Source organism: Salmo salar, chromosome 01, assembly GCF_965601325.2.
Source record: "Salmo salar chromosome 01, fSalSal1, whole genome shotgun sequence".
In the NCBI taxonomy this organism is placed as follows: domain Eukaryota; kingdom Metazoa; phylum Chordata; class Actinopteri; order Salmoniformes; family Salmonidae; genus Salmo; species Salmo salar.
In genome coordinates this window covers 79,378,281-79,400,000 of record NC_138291.1, presented here as the reverse complement: position 1 = coordinate 79,400,000, position 21,720 = coordinate 79,378,281, and the positions used below count along the sequence as shown (strand labels likewise).

The 21,720-nt window shown below is 46.8% G+C and overlaps 1 protein-coding gene across 8 annotated transcripts in view; it reads left to right on the top strand.

Moving 5' to 3' along the window:
• The window catches only part of LOC106612875 (slit homolog 1 protein), a 158,040-nt gene that overhangs the window by 93,466 nt on the left and 42,854 nt on the right, over positions 1-21,720 (top strand). For all 8 annotated transcript variants that reach the window (XM_014214505.3, XM_014214514.3, XM_014214483.3 and 5 more), the window contains exons 9-10: positions 1,664-1,811; positions 20,052-20,123. In XM_014214505.3, the coding sequence (XP_014069980.1) occupies positions 1,664-1,811; positions 20,052-20,123 (220 nt within the window). The remainder of the gene's footprint in view (positions 1-1,663; positions 1,812-20,051; positions 20,124-21,720) is intronic.

Here is a 21,720-nt window from a genome sequence, read left to right as displayed (position 1 = left end):
AGATCAACAGAGAATATTGAAAAGATGTCCATATGCATGTCGTTGTATCCCTACTGAAAAGCTCACACACCATTCAGACATGCTAGTCCATTATGCCTGCCATGAGATACGACTGACTTTTGATGGGTTCCCCTAGTTTACATCCAACTGAGAATGAGGAGAGAGACACTGATACACCATCTGACATATCACATGTTACTTTTCCTTTACATGCATGTCAAAACCTTAACACTGGTGTAAACTTTAACACTGGTGAAAACCTTAACACTGGTGTAAACTTTAACGCTGGTGAAAACCTTAACACTGGTGGAAGCATTAACGCTGGTGGAAGCCTTAACACTGGTGTAAACTTTAACACTGGTGAAAACCTTAACACTGGTGGAAGCCTTAACGCTGCTGGAAGCCTTAACACTGGTGAAAACCTTAACGCTGGTGAAAACCTTAACACTGGTGAAAACCTAAACACTGGTGAAAGCCTTAACGCTGGTGAAAGCCTCAACGCTGGTGAAAGCCTCAACGCTGGTGAAAGCCTTAACGCTGGTGAAAGCCTCAACGCTGGTGAAAGCCTCAACGCTGGTGAAAACCTCAACGCTGGTGAAAGCCTTAACGCTGGTGAAAACCTAAACACTGGTGAAAACCTTAACGCTGGTGAAAACCTCAACGCTGGTGAAAGCCTTAACGCTGGTGAAAAGCTAAACACTGGTGGTAGCCTCAACGCTGGTGAAAACCTCAACGCTGGTGAAAACCTCAACGCTGGTGAAAACCTTAACGCTGGTGAAAACCTCAACGCTGGTGAAAGCCTTAACGCTGGTGAAAACCTCAACGCTGGTGAAAACCTCAACGCTGGTGAAAACCTTAACGCTGGTGAAAGCCTCAACGCTGGTGAAAACCTTAACGCTGGTGAAAACCTTAACGCTGGTGAAAGCTTTAACGCTGGTGAAAGCTTTAACGCTGGTGAAAACCTTAACGCTGGTGAAAGCTTTAACGCTGGTGAAAACCTTAACGCTGGTGAAAGCTTTAACGCTGGTGAAAACCTCAACGCTGGTGAAAGCTTTAACGCTGGTGAAAACCTTAACGCTGGTGAAAACCTTAACGCTGGTGAAAGCTTTAACGCTGGTGAAAACCTTAACGCTGGTGAAAGCTTTAACGCTGGTGAAAACCTTAACGCTGGTGAAAACCTTAACGCTGGTGAAAGCTTTAACGCTGGTGAAAGCTTTAACGCTGGTGAAAACCTTAACGCTGGTGAAAGCCTCAACGCTGGTGAAAACCTTAACGCTGGTGAAAGCCTCAACGCTGGTGAAAACCTTAACACTCGTGAAAACCTTAACACTGGTGTGTGGGACTGGGAGAGTTTCTCTTCAACACAGAAGGCACGCACACACACACACACACACACACACACACACACACACACACACACACACACACACACACACACACACACACACACACACACACACACACACACACACACACACACACACAGACAGGAATGGACACACACACCACTTTCTCTTTTCTACAAATCCCCCTGGTCTGATCAGTCTGCTGCCTATTCTGTAATCCTGCTTAGACTGGCCACCCTTAGCAGGACTTGAACCTCTCCCCCTCCCTGTCTCTCCCCTCCCTCTCTTTCCCACTCTCTCTCTTTTTCTGTCTCCAGGTCACTCAGAGAGCTCCGGCTTGCAGCCCTGCAGCCTAGGAGGAGGTTCGTGCCCTGCCATGTGTACCTGTAGTAACAATATTGTGGACTGCAGAGGAAAAGGCCTCACAGCTATACCAGCCAACCTTCCTGACACCATGGCTGAGATGTAAGTACCACAGTCTCTTGTACAGTATGTTGCCAATTAGCTGGCCTAAACACATCACCGCTGTTACCCATAAGGCCCTCCAGGGAGGACGAGTAAGGTGATATATTTTAGTGGAATCTAGGGATATCCACATCTGGTCATTTGTGTGTGTGTGTTAGTTTACATCCCTAATATCAGCACTGATATCTGCACCAAATACGAACCCCTTCTAACCTTGGGCTCTGGAAGCTCTCTGTAAATCCCTAGAATGCAAGGTAAGGACAGAGTCTCATACAGTGTCTATTACTTACTGTAGTACAGAACCATCATTTCAGGATCAAACCTCGGTCACTGAGAGGCCAAAAAGATGTGATGCCCTTTGACTCTTCTGGCAGGGTACTTTTAAAGCAGAAATGTTATGCCTGCCTGCCTGGCTTTGCTGCGTATCAAAATATATTACTTCTTAGCTTCACCCAGCCACTGTAAATGGGTCAGGGTTATTAGGGAACATGCTGGGTTAGTGGTGTGTGTGTGTGTGTGTGTGTGTGTGTGTGTGTGTGTGTGTGTGTGTGTGTGTGTGTGTGTGTGTGTGTGTGTGTGTGTGTGTGTGTGTGTGTGTGTGTGTGTGTCCTGACCCTTGCTGGGTGGGTATTTATAAACAGCCCAGGCTCTTTAGGGGGCAATGAGACCCATAGACTAGTTGTCTATCTTTGCCTGGCGTCCCTTAATGACCCATAAACTCCTCCGAAGTAATTTCTCTCTCTCTGGTAATGTCCTTCTAGTGTCCCTGTGCCTTGATCTATGTAACCAATAAGATCTCTGCTAGAGCCAGCAGCATTACAGGCACATTTGCACATAGAGAGGAAGGTGAAAGATATATAGCTCTACTCACAATGTTCTCTCCACTGCATTTATTGTTACTGTTACATAGAGATTTCATTAGTTTCTCACCATACAATAGTGAACATGTACAGTATTCATCCTCTTTCATCCTCAGAATAAATCTGAATAAATGTTGTAGTTTTTCTCTTTTGCCACACCTCTATTCCCTCTCCCTCCTCTCTTCTCACCTCCTCACCTCCCTCAGTTCCTCCTTTCCTACCCGCCAGAGCTTTGTTTGAAGTTCTATCCTCACTGCAGTCTCTCTCTTCCCTTCCTCCTCTTTTCACTTCTCCTCCCTCTTTCCCTCCGTCTCCCTCTCCTGCCTCTTCTTCTCATCCTTCTGCTCCCTCTCTCGGCCCACTACCCCAGGCGGGTTTATGGGAGGTGGATCAGTGAGAGGAGGGGGAGGAAAGAAGGAGAGAGGTCTGTTCTGTAATTCTCCACAGCAGGTCTGATGTGAGCTCTTGAAGTTCATTATAAAATCAGTTTCTATTACAGGGAGGCAGACTGGTGGATATCAAGGCCAACACTAATGCTTGGTTAATGAGCCACTCCAGTCCTGACACACACACACACACACACACACACACACACGCGCACACACACACACAGACACACACACACACACACACACACACACACACACACACACTTCTCATTACTTACACATGGAGAGCTATGCGTCTCTCTGCTGCTTGTTAATGAAAGACAGTTTTATGTTCATGGGTTTTGAGACGTGAGGTCTGAAAACTGGAAAGATATTACAGCCCTCTGTAGTTAGTTACTGTGTTCCTGGTAGGCCTGTGAGGACTGTGGGTCTGTAGTTAGTTACTTTGTTCCTGGTAGGCCTGTTAGGACTGTGGGTCTGTAGTTAGTTAGTCTGTTCCTGGTAGGCCTGTTAGGACTGTGGGTCTGTAGTTAGTTACTTTGTTTCTGGTAGGCCTGTTAGGACTGTGGGTCTGTAGTTAGTTACTTTGTTCCTGGTAGACCTGTTAGGACTGTTGGTTTGTAATTAGTTAGTCTGTTCCTGGTAGGCCTGTTAGGACTGTGGGTTTGTAGTTAGTTAGTCTGTTCCTGGTAGCCTGTTAGGACTGTGGGTCTGTAATTAGTTAGTCTGTTCCTGGTAGGCCTGTTAGGACTGTGGGTTTGTAGTTAGTTAGTCTGTTCCTGGTAGCCTGTTAGGACTGTGGGTCTGTAATTAGTTAGTCTGTTCCTGGTAGGCCTGTTAGGACTGTGGGTCTGTAGTTAGTTAGTTAGTTTGTTCCTGGTAGGCCTGTTAGGACTGTGGGTCTGTAGTTAGTTAGTTAGTCTGTTCCTGGTAGGCCTGTTAGGACTGTGGGTCTGTCGTTAGTTACTTTGTTCCTGGTAGGCCTGTTAGGACTGTGGGTCTGTAGTTAGTTAGTCTGTTCCTGGTAGACCTGTTAGGACTGTGGGTTTGTAATTAGTTAGTCTGTTCCTGGTAGGCCTGTTAGGACTGTGGGTCTGTAGTTAGTTAGTTTGTTCCTGGTAGGCCTGTTAGGACTGTGGGTTTGTAATTAGTTAGTCTGTTCCTGGTAGGCCTGTTAGGACTGTGGGTCTGTAGTTAGTTACATTGTTCCTGGTAGGCCTGTTAGGACTGTCGGTTTGTAATTAGTTAGTCTGTTCCTGGTAGGCCTGTTAGGACTGTGGGTCTGTAGTTAGTTAGTTAGTCTGTTCCTGGTAGGCCTGTTAGGACTGTGGGTCTGTAGTTAGTTACTTTGTTCCTGGTAGGCCTGTTAGGACTGTGGGTCTGTAGTTAGTTTCTTTGTTCCTGGTAGGCCTGTTAGGACTGTCGGTTTGTAATTAGTTAGTCTGTTCCTGGTAGGCCTGTTAGGACTGTGGGTTTGTAGTTAGTTAGTCTGTTCCTGGTAGACCTGTTAGGACTGTGGGTTTGTAGTTAGTTAGTCTGTTCCTGGTAGACCTGTTAGGACTGTGGGTCTGTAGTTAGTTAGTTAGTCTGTTCCTGGTAGCCTGCTAGGACTGTGGGTTTGTAGTTAGTTAGTCTGTTCCTGGTAGGCCTGTTAGGACTGTGGGTCTGTAGTTAGTTAGTTAGTCTGTACCTGGTAGACCTGTTAGGACTGTGGGTCTGTAGTTAGTTAGTTAGTCTGTTCCTGGTAGACCTGTTAGGACTGTGGGTCTGTAGTTAGTTAGTTAGTCTGTTCCTGTTAGGACTGTGGGTCTGTAGTTAGTTCGTTAGTCTGTTCCTGGTAGACCTGTTAGGACTGTGGGTCTGTAGTTAGTTAGTTAGTCTGTTCCTGGTAGGCCTGTTAGGACTGTGGGTCTGTAGTTAGTTAGTTAGTCTGTTCCTGGTAGACCTGTTAGGACTGTGGGTCTGTAGTTAGTTAGTTAGTCTGTTCCTGGTAGACCTGTTAGGACTGTGGGTTTGTAGTTAGTTAGTCTGTTCCTGGTAGGCCTGTTAGGACTGTGGGTCTGTAGTTAGTTAGTTAGTCTGTTCCTGGTAGACCTGTTAGGACTGTGGGTCTGTAGTTAGTTAGTTAGTCTGTTCCTGGTAGACCTGTTAGGACTGTGGGTCTGTAGTTAGGTAGTTAGTCTGTTCCTGGTAGACCTGTTAGGACTGTGGGTTTGTAGTTAGTTAGTTTGTTCCTGGTAGGCCTGTGAGGACTGTGGGTCTGTAGTTAGTTAGTTAGTCTGTTCCTGGTAGGCCTGTTAGGACTGTGGGTCTGTCGTTAGTTACTTTGTTCCTGGTAGGCCTGTTAGGACTGTGGGTCTGTAGTTAGTTAGTCTGTACCTGGTAGACCTGTTAGGACTGTGGGTTTGTAGTTAGTTAGTCTGTCCCTGGTAGGCCTGTTAGGACTGTGGGTTTGTAGTTAGTTAGTCTGTCCCTGGTAGGCCTGTTAGGACTGTGGGTCTGAAGTTAGTTAGTTTGTTCCTGGTAGGCCTGTTAGGACTGTGGGTCTGTAGTTAGTTAGTTAGTCTGTTCCTGGTAGGCCTGTTAGGACTGTGGGTCTGTAGTTAGTTACATTGTTCCTGGTAGCCTGTTAGGACTGTGGGTCTGTAGTTAGTTTCTTTGTTCCTGGTAGGCCTGTTAGGACTGTCGGTTTGTAATTAGTTAGTCTGTTCCTGGTAGGCCTGTTAGGACTGTGGGTCTGTAGTTAGTTAGTTAGTCTGTTCCTGGTAGGCCTGTTAGGACTGTGGGTTTGTAGTTAGTTACTTTGTTCCTGGTAGGCCTGTTAGGACTGTGGGTCTGTAGTTAGTTTCTTTGTTCCTGGTAGGCCTGTTAGGACTGTCGGTTTGTAATTAGTTAGTCTGTTCCTGGTAGGCCTGTTAGGACTGTGGGTCTGTAGTTAGTTAGTTAGTCTGTTCCTGGTAGGCCTGTTAGGACTGTGGGTTTGTAGTTAGTTACTTTGTTCCTGGTAGGCCTGTTAGGACTGTGGGTCTGTAGTTAGTTACATTGTTCCTGGTAGCCTGTTAGGACTGTGGGTCTGTAGTTAGTTACTTTGTTCCTGGTAGGCCTGTTAGGACTGTCGGTTTGTAATTAGTTAGTCTGTTCCTGGTAGGCCTGTTAGGACTGTGGGTTTGTAGTTAGTTAGTTAGTCTGTTCCTGGTAGACCTGTTAGGACTGTGGGTCTGTAGTTAGTTAGTTAGTCTGTTCCTGGTAGCCTGCTAGGACTGTGGGTTTGTAGTTAGTTAGTCTGTTCCTGGTAGGCCTGTTAGGACTGTGGGTCTGTAGTTAGTTAGTTAGTCTGTACCTGGTAGACCTGTTAGGACTGTGGGTCTGTAGTTAGTTAGTTAGTCTGTTCCTGGTAGACCTGTTAGGACTGTGGGTCTGTAGTTAGTTAGTTAGTCTGTTCCTGTTAGGACTGTGGGTCTGTAGTTAGTTTGTTAGTCTGTTCCTGGTAGACCTGTTAGGACTGTGGGTCTGTAGTTAGTTAGTTAGTCTGTTCCTGGTAGGCCTGTTAGGACTGTGGGTCTGTAGTTAGTTAGTTAGTCTGTTCCTGGTAGACCTGTTAGGACTGTGGGTCTGTAGTTAGTTAGTTAGTCTGTTCCTGGTAGACCTGTTAGGACTGTGGGTTTGTAGTTAGTTAGTCTGTTCCTGGTAGGCCTGTTAGGACTGTGGGTCTGTAGTTAGTTAGTTAGTCTGTTCCTGGTAGACCTGTTAGGACTGTGGGTCTGTAGTTAGTTAGTTAGTCTGTTCCTGGTAGACCTGTTAGGACTGTGGGTCTGTAGTTAGGTAGTTAGTCTGTTCCTGGTAGACCTGTTAGGACTGTGGGTTTGTAGTTAGTTAGTTTGTTCCTGGTAGGCCTGTTAGGACTGTGGGTCTGTAGTTAGTTAGTTAGTCTGTTCCTGGTAGGCCTGTTAGGACTGTGGGTCTGTCGTTAGTTACTTTGTTCCTGGTAGGCCTGTTAGGACTGTGGGTCTGTAGTTAGTTAGTCTGTACCTGGTAGACCTGTTAGGACTGTGGGTTTGTAGTTAGTTAGTCTGTCCCTGGTAGGCCTGTTAGGACTGTGGGTTTGTAGTTAGTTAGTCTGTCCCTGGTAGGCCTGTTAGGACTGTGGGTCTGTAGTTAGTTAGTTTGTTCCTGGTAGGCCTGTTAGGACTGTGGGTCTGTAGTTAGTTAGTTAGTCTGTTCCTGGTAGGCCTGTTAGGACTGTGGGTCTGTAGTTAGTTACATTGTTCCTGGTAGCCTGTTAGGACTGTGGGTCTGTAGTTAGTTTCTTTGTTCCTGGTAGGCCTGTTAGGACTGTCGGTTTGTAATTAGTTAGTCTGTTCCTGGTAGGCCTGTTAGGACTGTGGGTCTGTAGTTAGTTAGTTAGTCTTTTCCTGGTAGGCCTGTTAGGACTGTGGGTTTGTAGTTAGTTACTTTGTTCCTGGTAGGCCTGTTAGGACTGTGGGTCTGTAGTTAGTTAGTCTGTTCCTGGTAGACCTGTTAGGACTGTGGGTCTGTAGTTAGTTAGTCTGTTCCTGGTAGGCCTGTTAGGACTGTGGGTCTGTAGTTAGTTAGTTTGTTCCTGGAAGGCCTGTTAGGACTGTGGGTTTGTAATTAGTTAGTCTGTTCCTGGTAGGCCTGTTAGGACTGTGGGTCTGTAGTTAGTTACATTGTTCCTGGTAGCCTGTTAGGACTGTGGGTCTGTAGTTAGTTACTTTGTTCCTGGTAGGCCTGTTAGGACTGTGGGTTTGTAGTTAGTTAGTTAGTCTGTTCCTGGTAGACCTGTTAGGACTGTGGGTCTGTAGTTAGTTAGTTAGTCTGTTCCTGGTAGCCTGCTAGGACTGTGGGTTTGTAGTTAGTTAGTCTGTTCCTGGTAGGCCTGTTAGGACTGTGGGTCTGTAGTTAGTTAGTTAGTCTGTACCTGGTAGACCTGTTAGGACTGTGGGTCTGTAGTTAGTTAGTTAGTCTGTTCCTGGTAGACCTGTTAGGACTGTGGGTCTGTAGTTAGTTAGTTAGTCTGTTCCTGTTAGGACTGTGGGTCTGTAGTTAGTTCGTTAGTCTGTTCCTGGTAGACCTGTTAGGACTGTGGGTCTGTAGTTAGTTAGTTAGTCTGTTCCTGGTAGGCCTGTTAGGACTGTGGGTCTGTAGTTAGTTAGTTAGTCTGTTCCTGGTAGACCTGTTAGGACTGTGGGTCTGTAGTTAGTTAGTTAGTCTGTTCCTGGTAGACCTGTTAGGACTGTGGGTTTGTAGTTAGTTAGTCTGTTCCTGGTAGGCCTGTTAGGACTGTGGGTCTGTAGTTAGTTAGTTAGTCTGTTCCTGGTAGACCTGTTAGGACTGTGGGTCTGTAGTTAGTTAGTTAGTCTGTTCCTGGTAGACCTGTTAGGACTGTGGGTCTGTAGTTAGTTAGTTAGTCTGTTCCTGGTAGACCTGTTAGGACTGTGGGTTTGTAGTTAGTTAGTTTGTTCCTGGTAGGCCTGTTAGGACTGTGGGTCTGTAGTTAGTTAGTTAGTCTGTTCCTGGTAGGCCTGTTAGGACTGTGGGTCTGTCGTTAGTTACTTTGTTCCTGGTAGGCCTGTTAGGACTGTGGGTCTGTAGTTAGTTAGTCTGTACCTGGTAGACCTGTTAGGACTGTGGGTTTGTAGTTAGTTAGTCTGTCCCTGGTAGGCCTGTTAGGACTGTGGGTTTGTAGTTAGTTAGTCTGTCCCTGGTAGGCCTGTTAGGACTGTGGGTCTGTAGTTAGTTAGTTTGTTCCTGGTAGGCCTGTTAGGACTGTGGGTCTGTAGTTAGTTAGTTAGTCTGTTCCTGGTAGGCCTGTTAGGACTGTGGGTCTGTAGTTAGTTACATTGTTCCTGGTAGCCTGTTAGGACTGTGGGTCTGTAGTTAGTTTCTTTGTTCCTGGTAGGCCTGTTAGGACTGTCGGTTTGTAATTAGTTAGTCTGTTCCTGGTAGGCCTGTTAGGACTGTGGGTCTGTAGTTAGTTAGTCTGTTCCTGGTAGACCTGTTAGGACTGTGGGTCTGTAGTTAGTTAGTCTGTTCCTGGTAGACCTGTTAGGACTGTGGGTCTGTAGTTAGTTAGTCTGTACCTGGTAGACCTGTTAGGACTGTGGGTCTGTAGTTAGTTAGTCTGTTCCTGGTAGACCTGTTAGGACTGTGGGTCTGTAATTAGTTAGTCTGTTCCTGGTAGGCCTGTTAGGACTGTGGGTTTGTAGTTAGTTAGTTAGTCTGTTCCTGGTAGACCTGTTAGGACTGTGGGTCTGTAGTTAGTTAGTTAGTCTGTTCCTGGTAGCCTGCTAGGACTGTGGGTTTGTAGTTAGTTAGTCTGTTCCTGGTAGGCCTGTTAGGACTGTGGGTCTGTAGTTAGTTAGTTAGTCTGTACCTGGTAGACCTGTTAGGACTGTGGGTCTGTAGTTAGTTAGTTAGTCTGTTCCTGGTAGACCTGTTAGGACTGTGGGTCTGTAGTTAGTTAGTTAGTCTGTTCCTGTTAGGACTGTGGGTCTGTAGTTAGTTCGTTAGTCTGTTCCTGGTAGACCTGTTAGGACTGTGGGTCTGTAGTTAGTTAGTTAGTCTGTTCCTGGTAGGCCTGTTAGGACTGTGGGTCTGTAGTTAGTTAGTTAGTCTGTTCCTGGTAGACCTGTTAGGACTGTGGGTCTGTAGTTAGTTAGTTAGTCTGTTCCTGGTAGACCTGTTAGGACTGTGGGTTTGTAGTTAGTTAGTCTGTTCCTGGTAGGCCTGTTAGGACTGTGGGTCTGTAGTTAGTTAGTTAGTCTGTTCCTGGTAGACCTGTTAGGACTGTGGGTTTGTAGTTAGTTAGTTAGTCTGTTCCTGGTAGACCTGTTAGGACTGTGGGTTTGTAGTTAGTTAGTTTGTTCCTGGTAGGTCTGTTAGGACTGTGGGTCTGTAGTTAGTTAGTTAGTCTGTTCCTGGTAGGCCTGTTAGGACTGTGGGTCTGTCGTTAGTTACTTTGTTCCTGGTAGGCCTGTTAGGACTGTGGGTCTGTAGTTAGTTAGTCTGTACCTGGTAGACCTGTTAGGACTGTGGGTTTGTAGTTAGTCTGTCCCTGGTAGGCCTGTTAGGACTGTGGGTTTGTAGTTAGTTAGTCTGTCCCTGGTAGGCCTGTTAGGACTGTGGGTCTGTAGTTAGTTAGTTTGTTCCTGGTAGGCCTGTTAGGACTGTGGGTCTGTAGTTAGTTAGTTAGTCTGTTCCTGGTAGGCCTGTTAGGACTGTGGGTCTGTAGTTAGTTACATTGTTCCTGGTAGCCTGTTAGGACTGTGGGTCTGTAGTTAGTTTCTTTGTTCCTGGTAGGCCTGTTAGGACTGTCGGTTTGTAATTAGTTAGTCTGTTCCTGGTAGGCCTGTTAGGACTGTGGGTCTGTAGTTAGTTAGTTAGTCTGTTCCTGGTAGGCCTGTTAGGACTGTGGGTTTGTAGTTAGTTACTTTGTTCCTGGTAGGCCTGTTAGGACTGTGGGTCTGTAGTTAGTTAGTCTGTTCCTGGTAGGCCTGTTAGGACTGTGGGTCTGTAGTTAGTTAGTCTGTTCCTGGTAGACCTGTTAGGACTGTGGGTTTGTAGTTAGTTAGTCTGTCCCTGGTAGGCCTGTTAGGACTGTGGGTTTGTAGTTAGTTACTTTGTTCCTGGTAGGCCTATTAGGACTGTGGGTCTGTAGTTAGTTAGTTAGTCTGTTCCTGGTAGGCCTGTTAGGACTGTGGGTCTGTCGTTAGTTACTTTGTTCCTGGTAGGCCTGTTAGGACTGTGGGTCTGTAGTTAGTTAGTCTGTTCCTGGTAGACCTGTTAGGACTGTGGGTCTGTAGTTAGTTAGTCTGTACCTGGTAGACCTGTTAGGACTGTGGGTCTGTAGTTAGTTAGTCTGTTCCTGGTAGACCTGTTAGGACTGTTGGTCTGTAGTTAGTTAGTCTGTTCCTGTTAGACCTGTTAGGACTGTGGGTCTGTAGTTAGTTAGTCTGTTCCTGGTAGACCTGTTAGGACTGTGGGTCTGTAGTTAGTTAGTTAGTGTCACCGAATATGTCGTACTCTTCGGCGAATATGTCGTATGTGAGAGAGAAGGACCAAGGCGCAGCGGGATTGTGGATGCTCATGTTTTAATTCAAAAAAGGAGTAAAGCATCCACTGGAAAAACAATGCACACGACAGGAACAGTCTTACAGGCATACAAAAACACAGTGCAAGAACAATTCCCCACAACCCCAAAGACAAACACACACACCTATATAGGACTTCCAATCAAAGGCAACTATACACACCTGCCTTCAATTGGAAGTCCCAATCACCAACACAACATTCAACAAACACAAACCACCTGCAACATCCTGACCAAGACTAAGCAATACGCCCTCTGCTGTTCAGGACGTGACAGTTAGTCTGTTCCTGGTAGACCTGTTAGGACTGTGGGTCTGTAGTTAGTTAGTCAGTCTGTTCCTGGTAGGCCTGTTAGGACGGTGGGTCTGTAGTTAGTTAGTCAGTCTGTTCCTGGTAGGCCTGTTAGGACTGTGGGTCTGAAGTAAGTTAGTTAGTCTGTTCCTGGTAGGCCTGTTAGGACTGTGGGTCTGTAGTTAGTTAGTTCAGTCTGTACCTGGTAGGCCTGTTAGGACTGTGGGTCTGTAGTTAGTTAGTCAGTCTGTTCCTGGTAGACCTGTTAGGACTGTGGGTCTGTAGTTAGTTAGTTCAGTCTGTTCCTGGTAGGCCTGTTAGGACTGTGGGTCTGTAGTTAGTTACTTTGTTCCTGGTAAGCCTGTTAGGACTGTGGGTTTGTAGTTAGTTAGTCTGTTCCTGGTAGACCTGTTAGGACTGTGGGTTTGTAGTTAGTTAGTCTGTTCCTGGTAGACCTGTTAGGACTGTGGGTCTGTAGTTAGTTAGTTAGTCTGTTCCTGGTAGGCCTGTTAGGACTGTGGGTCTGTAGTTAGTTAGTCTGTTCCTGGTAGACCTGTTAGGACTGTGGGTCTGTAGTTAGTTAGTTAGTTAGTCTGTACCTGGTAGACCTGTTAGGACTGTGGGTCTGTAGTTAGTTAGTCTGTTCCTGGTAGACCTGTTAGGACTGTGGGTCTGTAGTTAGTTAGTTAGTTAGTCTGTACCTGGTAGACCTGTTAGGACTGTGGGTCTGTAGTTAGTTAGTCTGTTCCTGGTAGACCTGTTAGGACTGTGGGTCTGTAGTTAGTTAGTCTGTTCCTGGTAGACCTGTTAGGACTGTGGGTTTGTAATTAGTTAGTCTGTTCCTGGTAGACCTGTTAGGACTGTGGGTCTGTAGTTAGTTAGTTAGTTAGTCTGTTCCTGGTAGACCTGTTAGGACGGTGGGTCTGTAGTTAGTTAGTTAGTCTGTTCCTGGTATACCTGTTTGGAATGTGGGTCTCAGCCCCTGAGAGGTTAGTGTACTGTGTATCTGTGTTAGACGGACTCAGTCTTTTTATTTATCTCACTAGGGGTCTGACTGTTGGCAACTGTAAAGATACAGCCAATTTCTTTCCAAAAACAGACCATGCCGTAACATTCTCAGTACTTCACATAGAACAGGGCTCTACATTTTACTGCAGATGTAAATCACACATACGGTTTATTTTAAACGTGTAAATTATTGCCGTCTTCTCAAGGACCTCACATAATGAGAGGTTTTGGTAAAAATGTTATGCTTTTAACACTGATAGTAATGCAGTTGTTTGTGAAAATGTCTCGGTTGTTTCCTGGTGGCTACAACATGAGTCTTTCTGTCTCATAGAGCATGTGTCCTTAGAGGAGACTCCATTGTGTGTATGTCACCCTGTCTCTCTCAGCCCAAATGAAAACCCATGCCTAATGAATAGAATTACAACTATTGATAATATTATACACACAGAGACAGACACCTGATGAATGGGTCGACGACAGGCATTGATTCTCCATGTCAAGGCTACTTATAGAGATTGTTTATCTTTGCTTGGTTGACTGGAAAAGGAGGGATGGAGCGATAGAGAGGGAGGGAGGGATGGAGGGATAGAGAGGGAGGGAGGGATGGAGGGATAGAGAGGGATGGATGGATGAAGGCCTCAGGCTTGGGCTGGAGGACAGAGGAATCAATATGTGTGTGTGTGTGTGTGTGTGTGTGTGTGTGTGTGTGTGTGTGTGTGTGTGTGTGTGTGTGTGTGTGTGTGTGTGTGTGTGTGTGTGTGTGTGTGTGTGTGTGTGTGTGTGTGTGTGTGTGTGTGTGTGTGGCCTGACCCTGATTGATTCCTCTGTGCCTCCTTTAATCTCACGTTTGTCACCTGTGGTCTTTTTTCATGTTGGAAACAGTCCTTGGATGTACTGATTTGAGAAGGGGGATGGAGAGATGAATGCTGTCTGGAAGGCTTTTGTCCCACACTAACATACTCAGACACACGCTCAGACACACACTCAGACACACTCCTATATGATAAAACCCATTCACACACTTAATGCACTTCTCAAACTTCTTCGGACACAATCTCAAACTCACACACACTCAGCTTGTTCTCCAGACAGTGTTTTCTACAGTACCCTGGGATCTCCTGCTCCAGACATGATGATAGATGGAACTAAAGCCACTTGGCAAAACACCCTGACTCACTGTGGGGACATGAGACCACAATGCTGTCACACACACACACACACACACACACACACACACACACACACACACACACACACACACACACACACACACACACACACACAGAGAGAACATGACTACCGCAGGAATCTGTGGTCTGGAATCACAGCTATCCTAAGAATGTCAATTATACAGCTCTATCTGTCCATAAATGAAGGCCCATAGCTTTGAACCAGAACATTCTTCAATTAAATATATGGAAACTTGAAACTGTGTTATTGAGGGAAGTCATTGAGTACGCAAAAACTCAACATGTACCATTTACTTCCCATTAATGGACACACACACACACACACACACACACACACACACACACACACACACACACACACACACACACACACACACACACACACACACACACACACACGCACACACACACACACACACACACACACACACACTGCAAATTGACATTTAGCCTAAGTCCCTAACCATAGTGTGTGTGTGTAAATCTACTCTGGTCAGCAGGCAGTAACAGAATCCTACAGCATTAAAAGTATGTGGGATTTATCCTGTTCAGTCCAATCACACTTTGAGTCAGACTCTACAGTCGAAAGCTGTCTGCTCTGCTTATCTAGCCAGGTTTAAAATCATATTTTATCAAACTAGACGCCCTATTACAGCATGCAGCTGGACTTGTGAACAGGAGTGGCTTTGTTATTCGAATGTTCTTGAAATTATGCGCATGTGGCTCTTTTACTATTTTAAATATGTGGCTCTGAAACACTGATAATATCCCTGGAAGTGTTTTGAAATAAGGCTGAAACTGATAATATCCCTGGAAGTGTTTTGAAATAAGGCTGAAACTGATAATATCCCTGGAAGTGTTTTGAAATAAGGCTGAAACTGATAATATCCCTGGAAGTGTTTTGAAATAAGGCTGAAACTGATAATATCCCTGGAAGTGTTTTGAAATAAGGCTGAAACTGATAATATCCTTGGAAGTGTTTTGAAATAAGGCTGAAACTGATAATATCCTTGGAAGTGTTTTGAAATAAGGCTGAAACTGATAATATCCCTGGAAGTGTTTTGCAATAAGGCTGAAACTGATAATATCCCTGAAAGTGTTTTGAAATAATGCTGAAACTGATAATATCCTTGGAAGTGTTTTGAAATAAGGCTGAAACTGATAATATCCTTGGAAGTGTTTTGAAATAAGGCTGAAACTGATAATATCCTTGGAAGTGTTTTGAAATAAGGCTTAACACTGTGGTACTGGCAGAAACTTAAACAGGAAGTACCTGTTGTAAGGACTGTTCAGTATTTGTCTGACCAATCGGAATCTATGCTCAAGATTGTTTTGATCACGCTGACCGGGATAGAGTATTTTATTTCAGAGCACTTCTCATCCATTTTTACCTCTCTGGCTGATAAACATGCCAACTCAAGCAACTCAGAGTCAAAAACTGAACTACCCCATGGTACTCTCAGACCTCCTCTTGAAAAGAAATCAAGCCTGAGCCAAGACTAGACAAACTGTATCGTTAGCTGATTGGCTGCTATTTAGGCAATTGAGAAATAGATGCACTGTCTCGGTCAAACAATCAAATTACTTCCTTAGCGCTATGACAGACTCAGTTAGTGATCCCTTTGAAAGAAATGGTGGTCATGCTGGTCTTGTCCAGTCAGTTGACTGTTCTTCCCACATACAGCCTCCAGTTGCCTGGATGGATGATCAGTCAACTTCACGTGACTTGGGAAATGGTAGTCAGGGTTTATCTTTTTGGCAACTCACAGAAACAGAATTTCTTGCTGCCTTAATAGGTATTGACATCAAGAAGTCATTAGGGACCGACAATTTGGATTTGTCTTTGCTTAAGTATACAGTGCCCCTCATGTCAAAATAAAGGTTCAATAAAAATGTCTGGGTTGCCTCAGAATAGTATTGACGTATACACTGACTCGTTGACTGAGTTCATCAGGAAGTGCATAGAGGATGTTGTTCCTACTGTGACAGAACTTATCCAAACCAAAAACCCTGGACAGATGGCAGCATTCACTCAAAACTGAAAGCGCGAACCACCACATATAACCACGTCAAGGTGACTGGGAACATGGACGAGTACAAACAGTCCAGCTATGCCCTCTGTAAGGCAATCAAACAGGCAAAACGTCAGTACAGAGACAAAGTGGAGTCGCAATTCAAAGGCTCAGACAAGAGACGTTTGTGGCAGGGACTCCAGACAATCACAGATTATAAAGGGAAAACCAGCCACGTCACAGACACTGATGCCTTGATCCCGGACAAGCTAAACACCTTCTTTGCCCGCTTCGAGGAAAACACAGTGCCACACTCACTTCTGTCATCATGAAGTGCTTTGAGAGGCTAGTTAAGGATCATATCACCTCCACCTTTCCCGACACCCTAGACCCACTTCAATTTGCTTACTGCCCCAACAGATCCACGGATGACGCAATCACCATTGCACTGAAAACCTATATAAGAATGCTGTTCATCGACTACAGCTCAACATCATAGTTCCCTCCAAGCTCATCACTAAGCTCGGTGCCCTGGGTCTGAAACCCGCCCTGTGCAACTGGGTCCTAAACTTCCTTACGTGCCGACCCCAGGTGGTGAAGGTAGGAAACAACTCCTCCGCTACGCTGATCCTCAACACTGGGGCCCCACAAGATTGAGTGCCCAGCCCCCTATTGTACTTCCTGTTCACCCATGACTGTGTGGCCACGCATGTCTCCAACTCAGTCAAGAAGTTTGCAGATGACACAACAGTGGTAGGACTGATTACCAACAATGATGAGACAGCCGACAGGGAGGAGGTGAGGGCCCTGGGGGAGTGGTGCCAGGAAATAACCTCTCACCCAACGTCAACAAAATGAAGGAGCTGATCGTGGACTTCAGGAGACAGCAGAGGGAGCACGCTCCCATTCACATCGACGGGGCCGTATTGAAGAGGCTGAAAAGCTTCACGTTTCTCAGCTATCACATCACTGACAACCTGAATTGGTCCACCCACACAGACAGTATGGTGAAGTAGGCGCAACAGCGCCTCTTCAACCTCAGGAGGCTGAAGAAATTTGGCTTGGCCACTAAGACCCTCACTAACATCTACAGATGCACCATTGAGAGCATCCTGTCGGGCTGTATCACCGCCTGGCATTGCAACTGCACCGCCGAAACAGCAGGGATATTCAGAGGGTGGTGCATCACCATGGGCACACTGCCTGTCCTCCAGGACATCTACATCACCTGGTGTCACAGGAAGGCCAAGAAGATCATCAAGGACCTCAGCCACCCGAGCCAAGGCCTGTTCACCCCGCTACCATCTAGAAGGCAGAGTGCATCAAAGCTTGGACCGAGAGACTGAAAAATATTTTCTATCTCCAGTCAATCAAACTGTTAAATAGTCACCACTAGCCGGCCACCGCTTTGTACCCTGCCCTGAACTTTAATCAATGTTACTAGCCGGCTTCTGTATGTACATAGTCATTAAACACTGGTCACTTTAATAATGTTTACATACTGTTTTACCCACTTCACATGTGTATACTGTATTCTAGTCAAGGCTCATCTCAACTACTGCTGTACACACCTTTTCTATTCATATACTGTCCATAATGTCTATACACACCATCATATACATATAGATTTATATTCCACACTGATATTGCTCGTTCTAATATTTCTACATTTCCTAATTTATGAGTTACATTTTTTGTATTTGCATGTATTGTTTTGTATTGTTAGGTATTACAACACTGTTGGAGCTAGGAACATAAACATTTCACTACACCTGCGATAACATCTACAAAATATGTGTACGTGACCAATACATTTTGATTTGATTTGATTTACTGCTGGGCCTCATTCCTATCACTCCACCCATTTGGTCCCAAAACCCAAACCCCAACTTTCCCAGCCCTCTCTCTAGACCCATTCATATTTACCAGCTCTCGCCCTACCCCAGTCCAATCCCAGCCTCTGCCATGGCCATATCCAGATCCATGCTGCCCCAGCCTTGGCTGTTTATCTGTGGGTCAGTTGACAGCTTTTAAAACTGGGCTTAATGAGACTTAGATGGGTTAAAGGACTGGAACAGAGCAGGAGAGAGACAGCTGTCTGCATGCCCTGCCACACCACCACTCAACCACATGCACACACACACACACACACACACACACACACACACACACACACACACACACACACACACACACACACACACACACACACACACACACACACACACACACACACACACACACACACACACACACACACACACACACACACACACTGGCAGCCTTGTACACGCACACACACAACAGGGTTCAGAGCCCAGTCCTTACTAGCTTCAAGGCCTGCTTCTCCTTAACATCTGAGTCTGATTACAGTACATCTGTGACTCTCAGTTTCCACCGTTAGATAGTGTGTGTGTGAGTGAGAGAGTAAGAGACAGAGACAGAGAGCAGTGCCACACACACTTTTGTGATCTGTGATGTCTGGAGTCTCCAGCATGTTCCTCTCTCCTCCATGTCTCCCTGTTCCTCTCTCCTCCGTGTCTCTTCCTGTTCCTCTCTCCTCCATGTCTCTCCCTGTTCCTCTCTCCTCCATGTCTCTCCCTGTTCCTCTCTCCTCCGTGTCTCTCCCTGTTCCTCTCTCCTCCATGTCTCTCCCTGTTCCTCTCTCCTCCATGTCTCTCCCTGTTCCTCTCTCCTCCGTGTCTCTCCCTGTTCCTCTCTCCTCCTTGTCTCCCTGTTCCTCTCTCCTCCGTGTCTCTCCCTGTTCCTCTCTCCTCCGTGTCTCTCCCTGTTCCTCTCTCCTCCGTGTCTCTCCCTGTTCCTCTCTCCTCCATGTCTCCCTGTTCCTCTCTCCTCCGTGTCTCTCCCTGTTCCTCTCTCCTCCATGTCTCTCCCTGTTCCTCTCTCCTCCGTGTCTCTCCCTGTTCCTCTCTCCTCCATGTCTCCCTGTTCCTCTCTCCTCCGTGTCTCTCCCTGTTCCTCTCTCCTCCATGTCTCTCCCTGGTCCTCTCTCCTCCATGTCTCTCCCTGTTCCTCTCTCCTCCATGTCTCTTCCTGTTCCTCTCTCTTCCATGTCTCTCCCTGTTCCTCTCTCCTCCGTGTCTCTCCCTGGTCCTCTCTCCTCCATGTCTCTCCCTGTTCCTCTCTCCTCCATGTCTCTTCCTGTTCCTCTCTCCTCCATGTCTCTCCCTGTTCCTCTCTCCTCCGTGTCTCTCCCTGTTCCTCTCTCCTCCATGTCTCTCCCTGTTCCTCTCTCCTCCGTGTCTCTCCCTGGTCCTCTCTCCTCCATGTCTCCCTGTTCCTCTCTCCTCCATGTCTCTCCCTGTTCCTCTCTCCTCCATGTCTCCCTGTTCCTCTCTCCTCCGTGTCTCTCCCTGTTCCTCTCTCTTCCATGTCTCTCCCTGTTCCTCTCTCCTCCGTGTCTCTCCCTGGTCCTCTCTCCTCCATGTCTCTCCCTGTTCCTCTCTCCTCCATGTCTCTTCCTGTTCCTCTCTCCTCCATGTCTCTCCCTGTTCCTCTCTCCTCCGTGTCTCTCCCTGTTCCTCTCTCCTCCATGTCTCTCCCTGTTCCTCTCTCCTCCGTGTCTCTCCCTGGTCCTCTCTCCTCCATGTCTCCCTGTTCCTCTCTCCTCCATGTCTCTCCCTGTTCCTCTCTCCTCCATGTCTCCCTGTTCCTCTCTCCTCCGTGTCTCTCCCTGTTCCTCTCTCCTCCATGTCTCTCCCTGTTCCTCTCTCCTCCATGTCTCTTCCTGTTCCTCTCTCCTCCGTGTCTCTCCCTGTTCCTCTCTCCTCCGTGTCTCTCCCTGTTCCTCTCTCCTCCATGTCTCTCCCTGTTCCTCTCTCCTCCATGTCTCTTCCTGTTCCTCTCTCCTCCATGTCTCCCTGTTCCTCTCTCCTCCGTGTCTCTCCCTGTTCCTCTCTCCTCCATGTCTCTCCCTGTTCCTCTCTCCTCCATGTCTCTTCCTGTTCCTCTCTCCTCCATGTCTCTCCCTGTTCCTCTCTCCTCCATGTCTCTCCCTGGTCCTCTCTCTTCCAGACCTGTTTATTTTTTCAGAGGAGATGTTATGACTCACACACAGGACAGGAAGAGATCTTTATTAATGAACCAGGGGAGGGGAAAGACACACGTAGATGCACGTGCACGCACACAGAGACACCCACACACACAGACACGGACACGCAGATGCATGTGCACGCACAGAGACACACACACACATACACATAGCAGGGATTAAGGTAGTTGGCAACAGCTGACCAATTACCATGTGTCGGCAGTGATGTATGACTACTCTGTTTGTTTCTATAGTGGACTCTGTTGTTGGTTTATGACCTGATGGTATCTATATCTCTCTTTTCCCCATCTTTTCTCCTTTCCTCTCTAGTCGTCTGGAGCAGAATGGGATCAAGTCAGTTCCTCCCGGAACCTTCTCTCCCTACAAGAAGCTGCGCAGGATGTAAGTATATACGCTGCTCTATAGAGCTGAAGTACACTAAGTACACTTCCTCTAGGGCTGAAGTACACTAAGTACACTTCCTCTAGGGCTGAAGTACACTAAGTACACTTCCTCTAGGGCTGAAGTACACTAAGTACACTTCCTCTAGGGCTGAAGTACACTAAGTACACTTCCTCTAGGGCTGAAGTACACAAAGTACACTTCTCAGTTTCATGTCACAACCCCAAACTACCATGTCCAGACTAAGAGCAGGAAGAGGTACAGGGGTGATGGCTGCAGAAGGCTACAGAACGCTACAAGCTGAAACCTCTCCACAGTAATAACACCTCTCATGTTTCAGTGCTACTCGCTGGTATTCTCAGCCTGGTTAGAGTGTCTGTCTGACTGCGAAGGCGCACTGTAAACTGTGGCAGAGATGATTATGGATATGATGCTTATATTATATGATATGGGGGAAATGAAAGAGTGCTGGAATGAAGACTGAGGGTTTGTTCCTCCTCTCCTCCTCTTTTTCTCTCCCCCTTTCTGCCCTACTTACGGGGGTGGTCCAGTAGTATTTCAGCCTCACCAACTACCCGCTAACCAGCCTACTCTTAAAATACATGGGCTACTGGTCACAACTAGCGAGTGCTGGAATGAAGACTGAGGTTTGATCCTCTCCTTTCTGCCCTACTTATGCCTGCTAGCCATTGGGTCAGACACGAGTTGTATGTGGCAGAGGCTTCTACTCATCACGGATGACAAAAAGAAAGCCAGTCACGTCGCAGACATTAACGCCACCCTACCAGATGAGCTAAGCATCTTTTTCTCACGCTTCGAGCATAACAACTGAGCTGCCGAGGAGAGCCCCTGAGGACAACGAGGGATACATGCCTACGGTCTCCACGGAGGACGCATGCAAGTTATTCAAGCGTGTTAACCCTCGCAGGGCTGCCGGTCCAGCTGCCGGCATCCCTAGCCGCGCCCTCAGAGCATGTGCAGACCAGCAAGCTGTTGTGTTTTCTGACATTTTCTCTTAAGCTCAGGGTGTTATCCCCACCAGCTTCAAGATGTCCACTATCATCCCCATGCCCAAGAAAGGGAAAGTAACTGTACTGAATTACCTTACCAACCGTAGTACTCACTTCTGTCACTTCCGTCATCATGAAGTGCCTCGAGAGGCTAGTCAAAGACTACACCACCTCCTCCTAAGCCGACACACTCGACCCTCTCCAATTCCCCTACCGCCCATTGCAATCGCCATTACACTGCACACTGCCCTCACCCACCTGGACAAATGGAATGTTCATTATCTACAGCTCGGCCTTCAATACCGTAGTGCCCTCTAAGCTCACCACAAAGCTCTGGCCCTGGGACTGAACTCCTCCTTATGCAACTGAGTCCTGGACTTCCTGACAGGCAGTCCCCAGGTGGTGAAGGTAGGCAAAATGATCTCCTCCACACTGATCTTCAACACGGGGGACCCCACAAGGGTGTGTCCTTAGTCCCTTCCTGTACTCCCTGTATACCCTCGACTGCGTGGCATCACATAGTTCCAACTCCATCATCAAGTTCACAGAGGAGGTAGGTACTCTGACGGTGTGGTGTCAGGTAAACA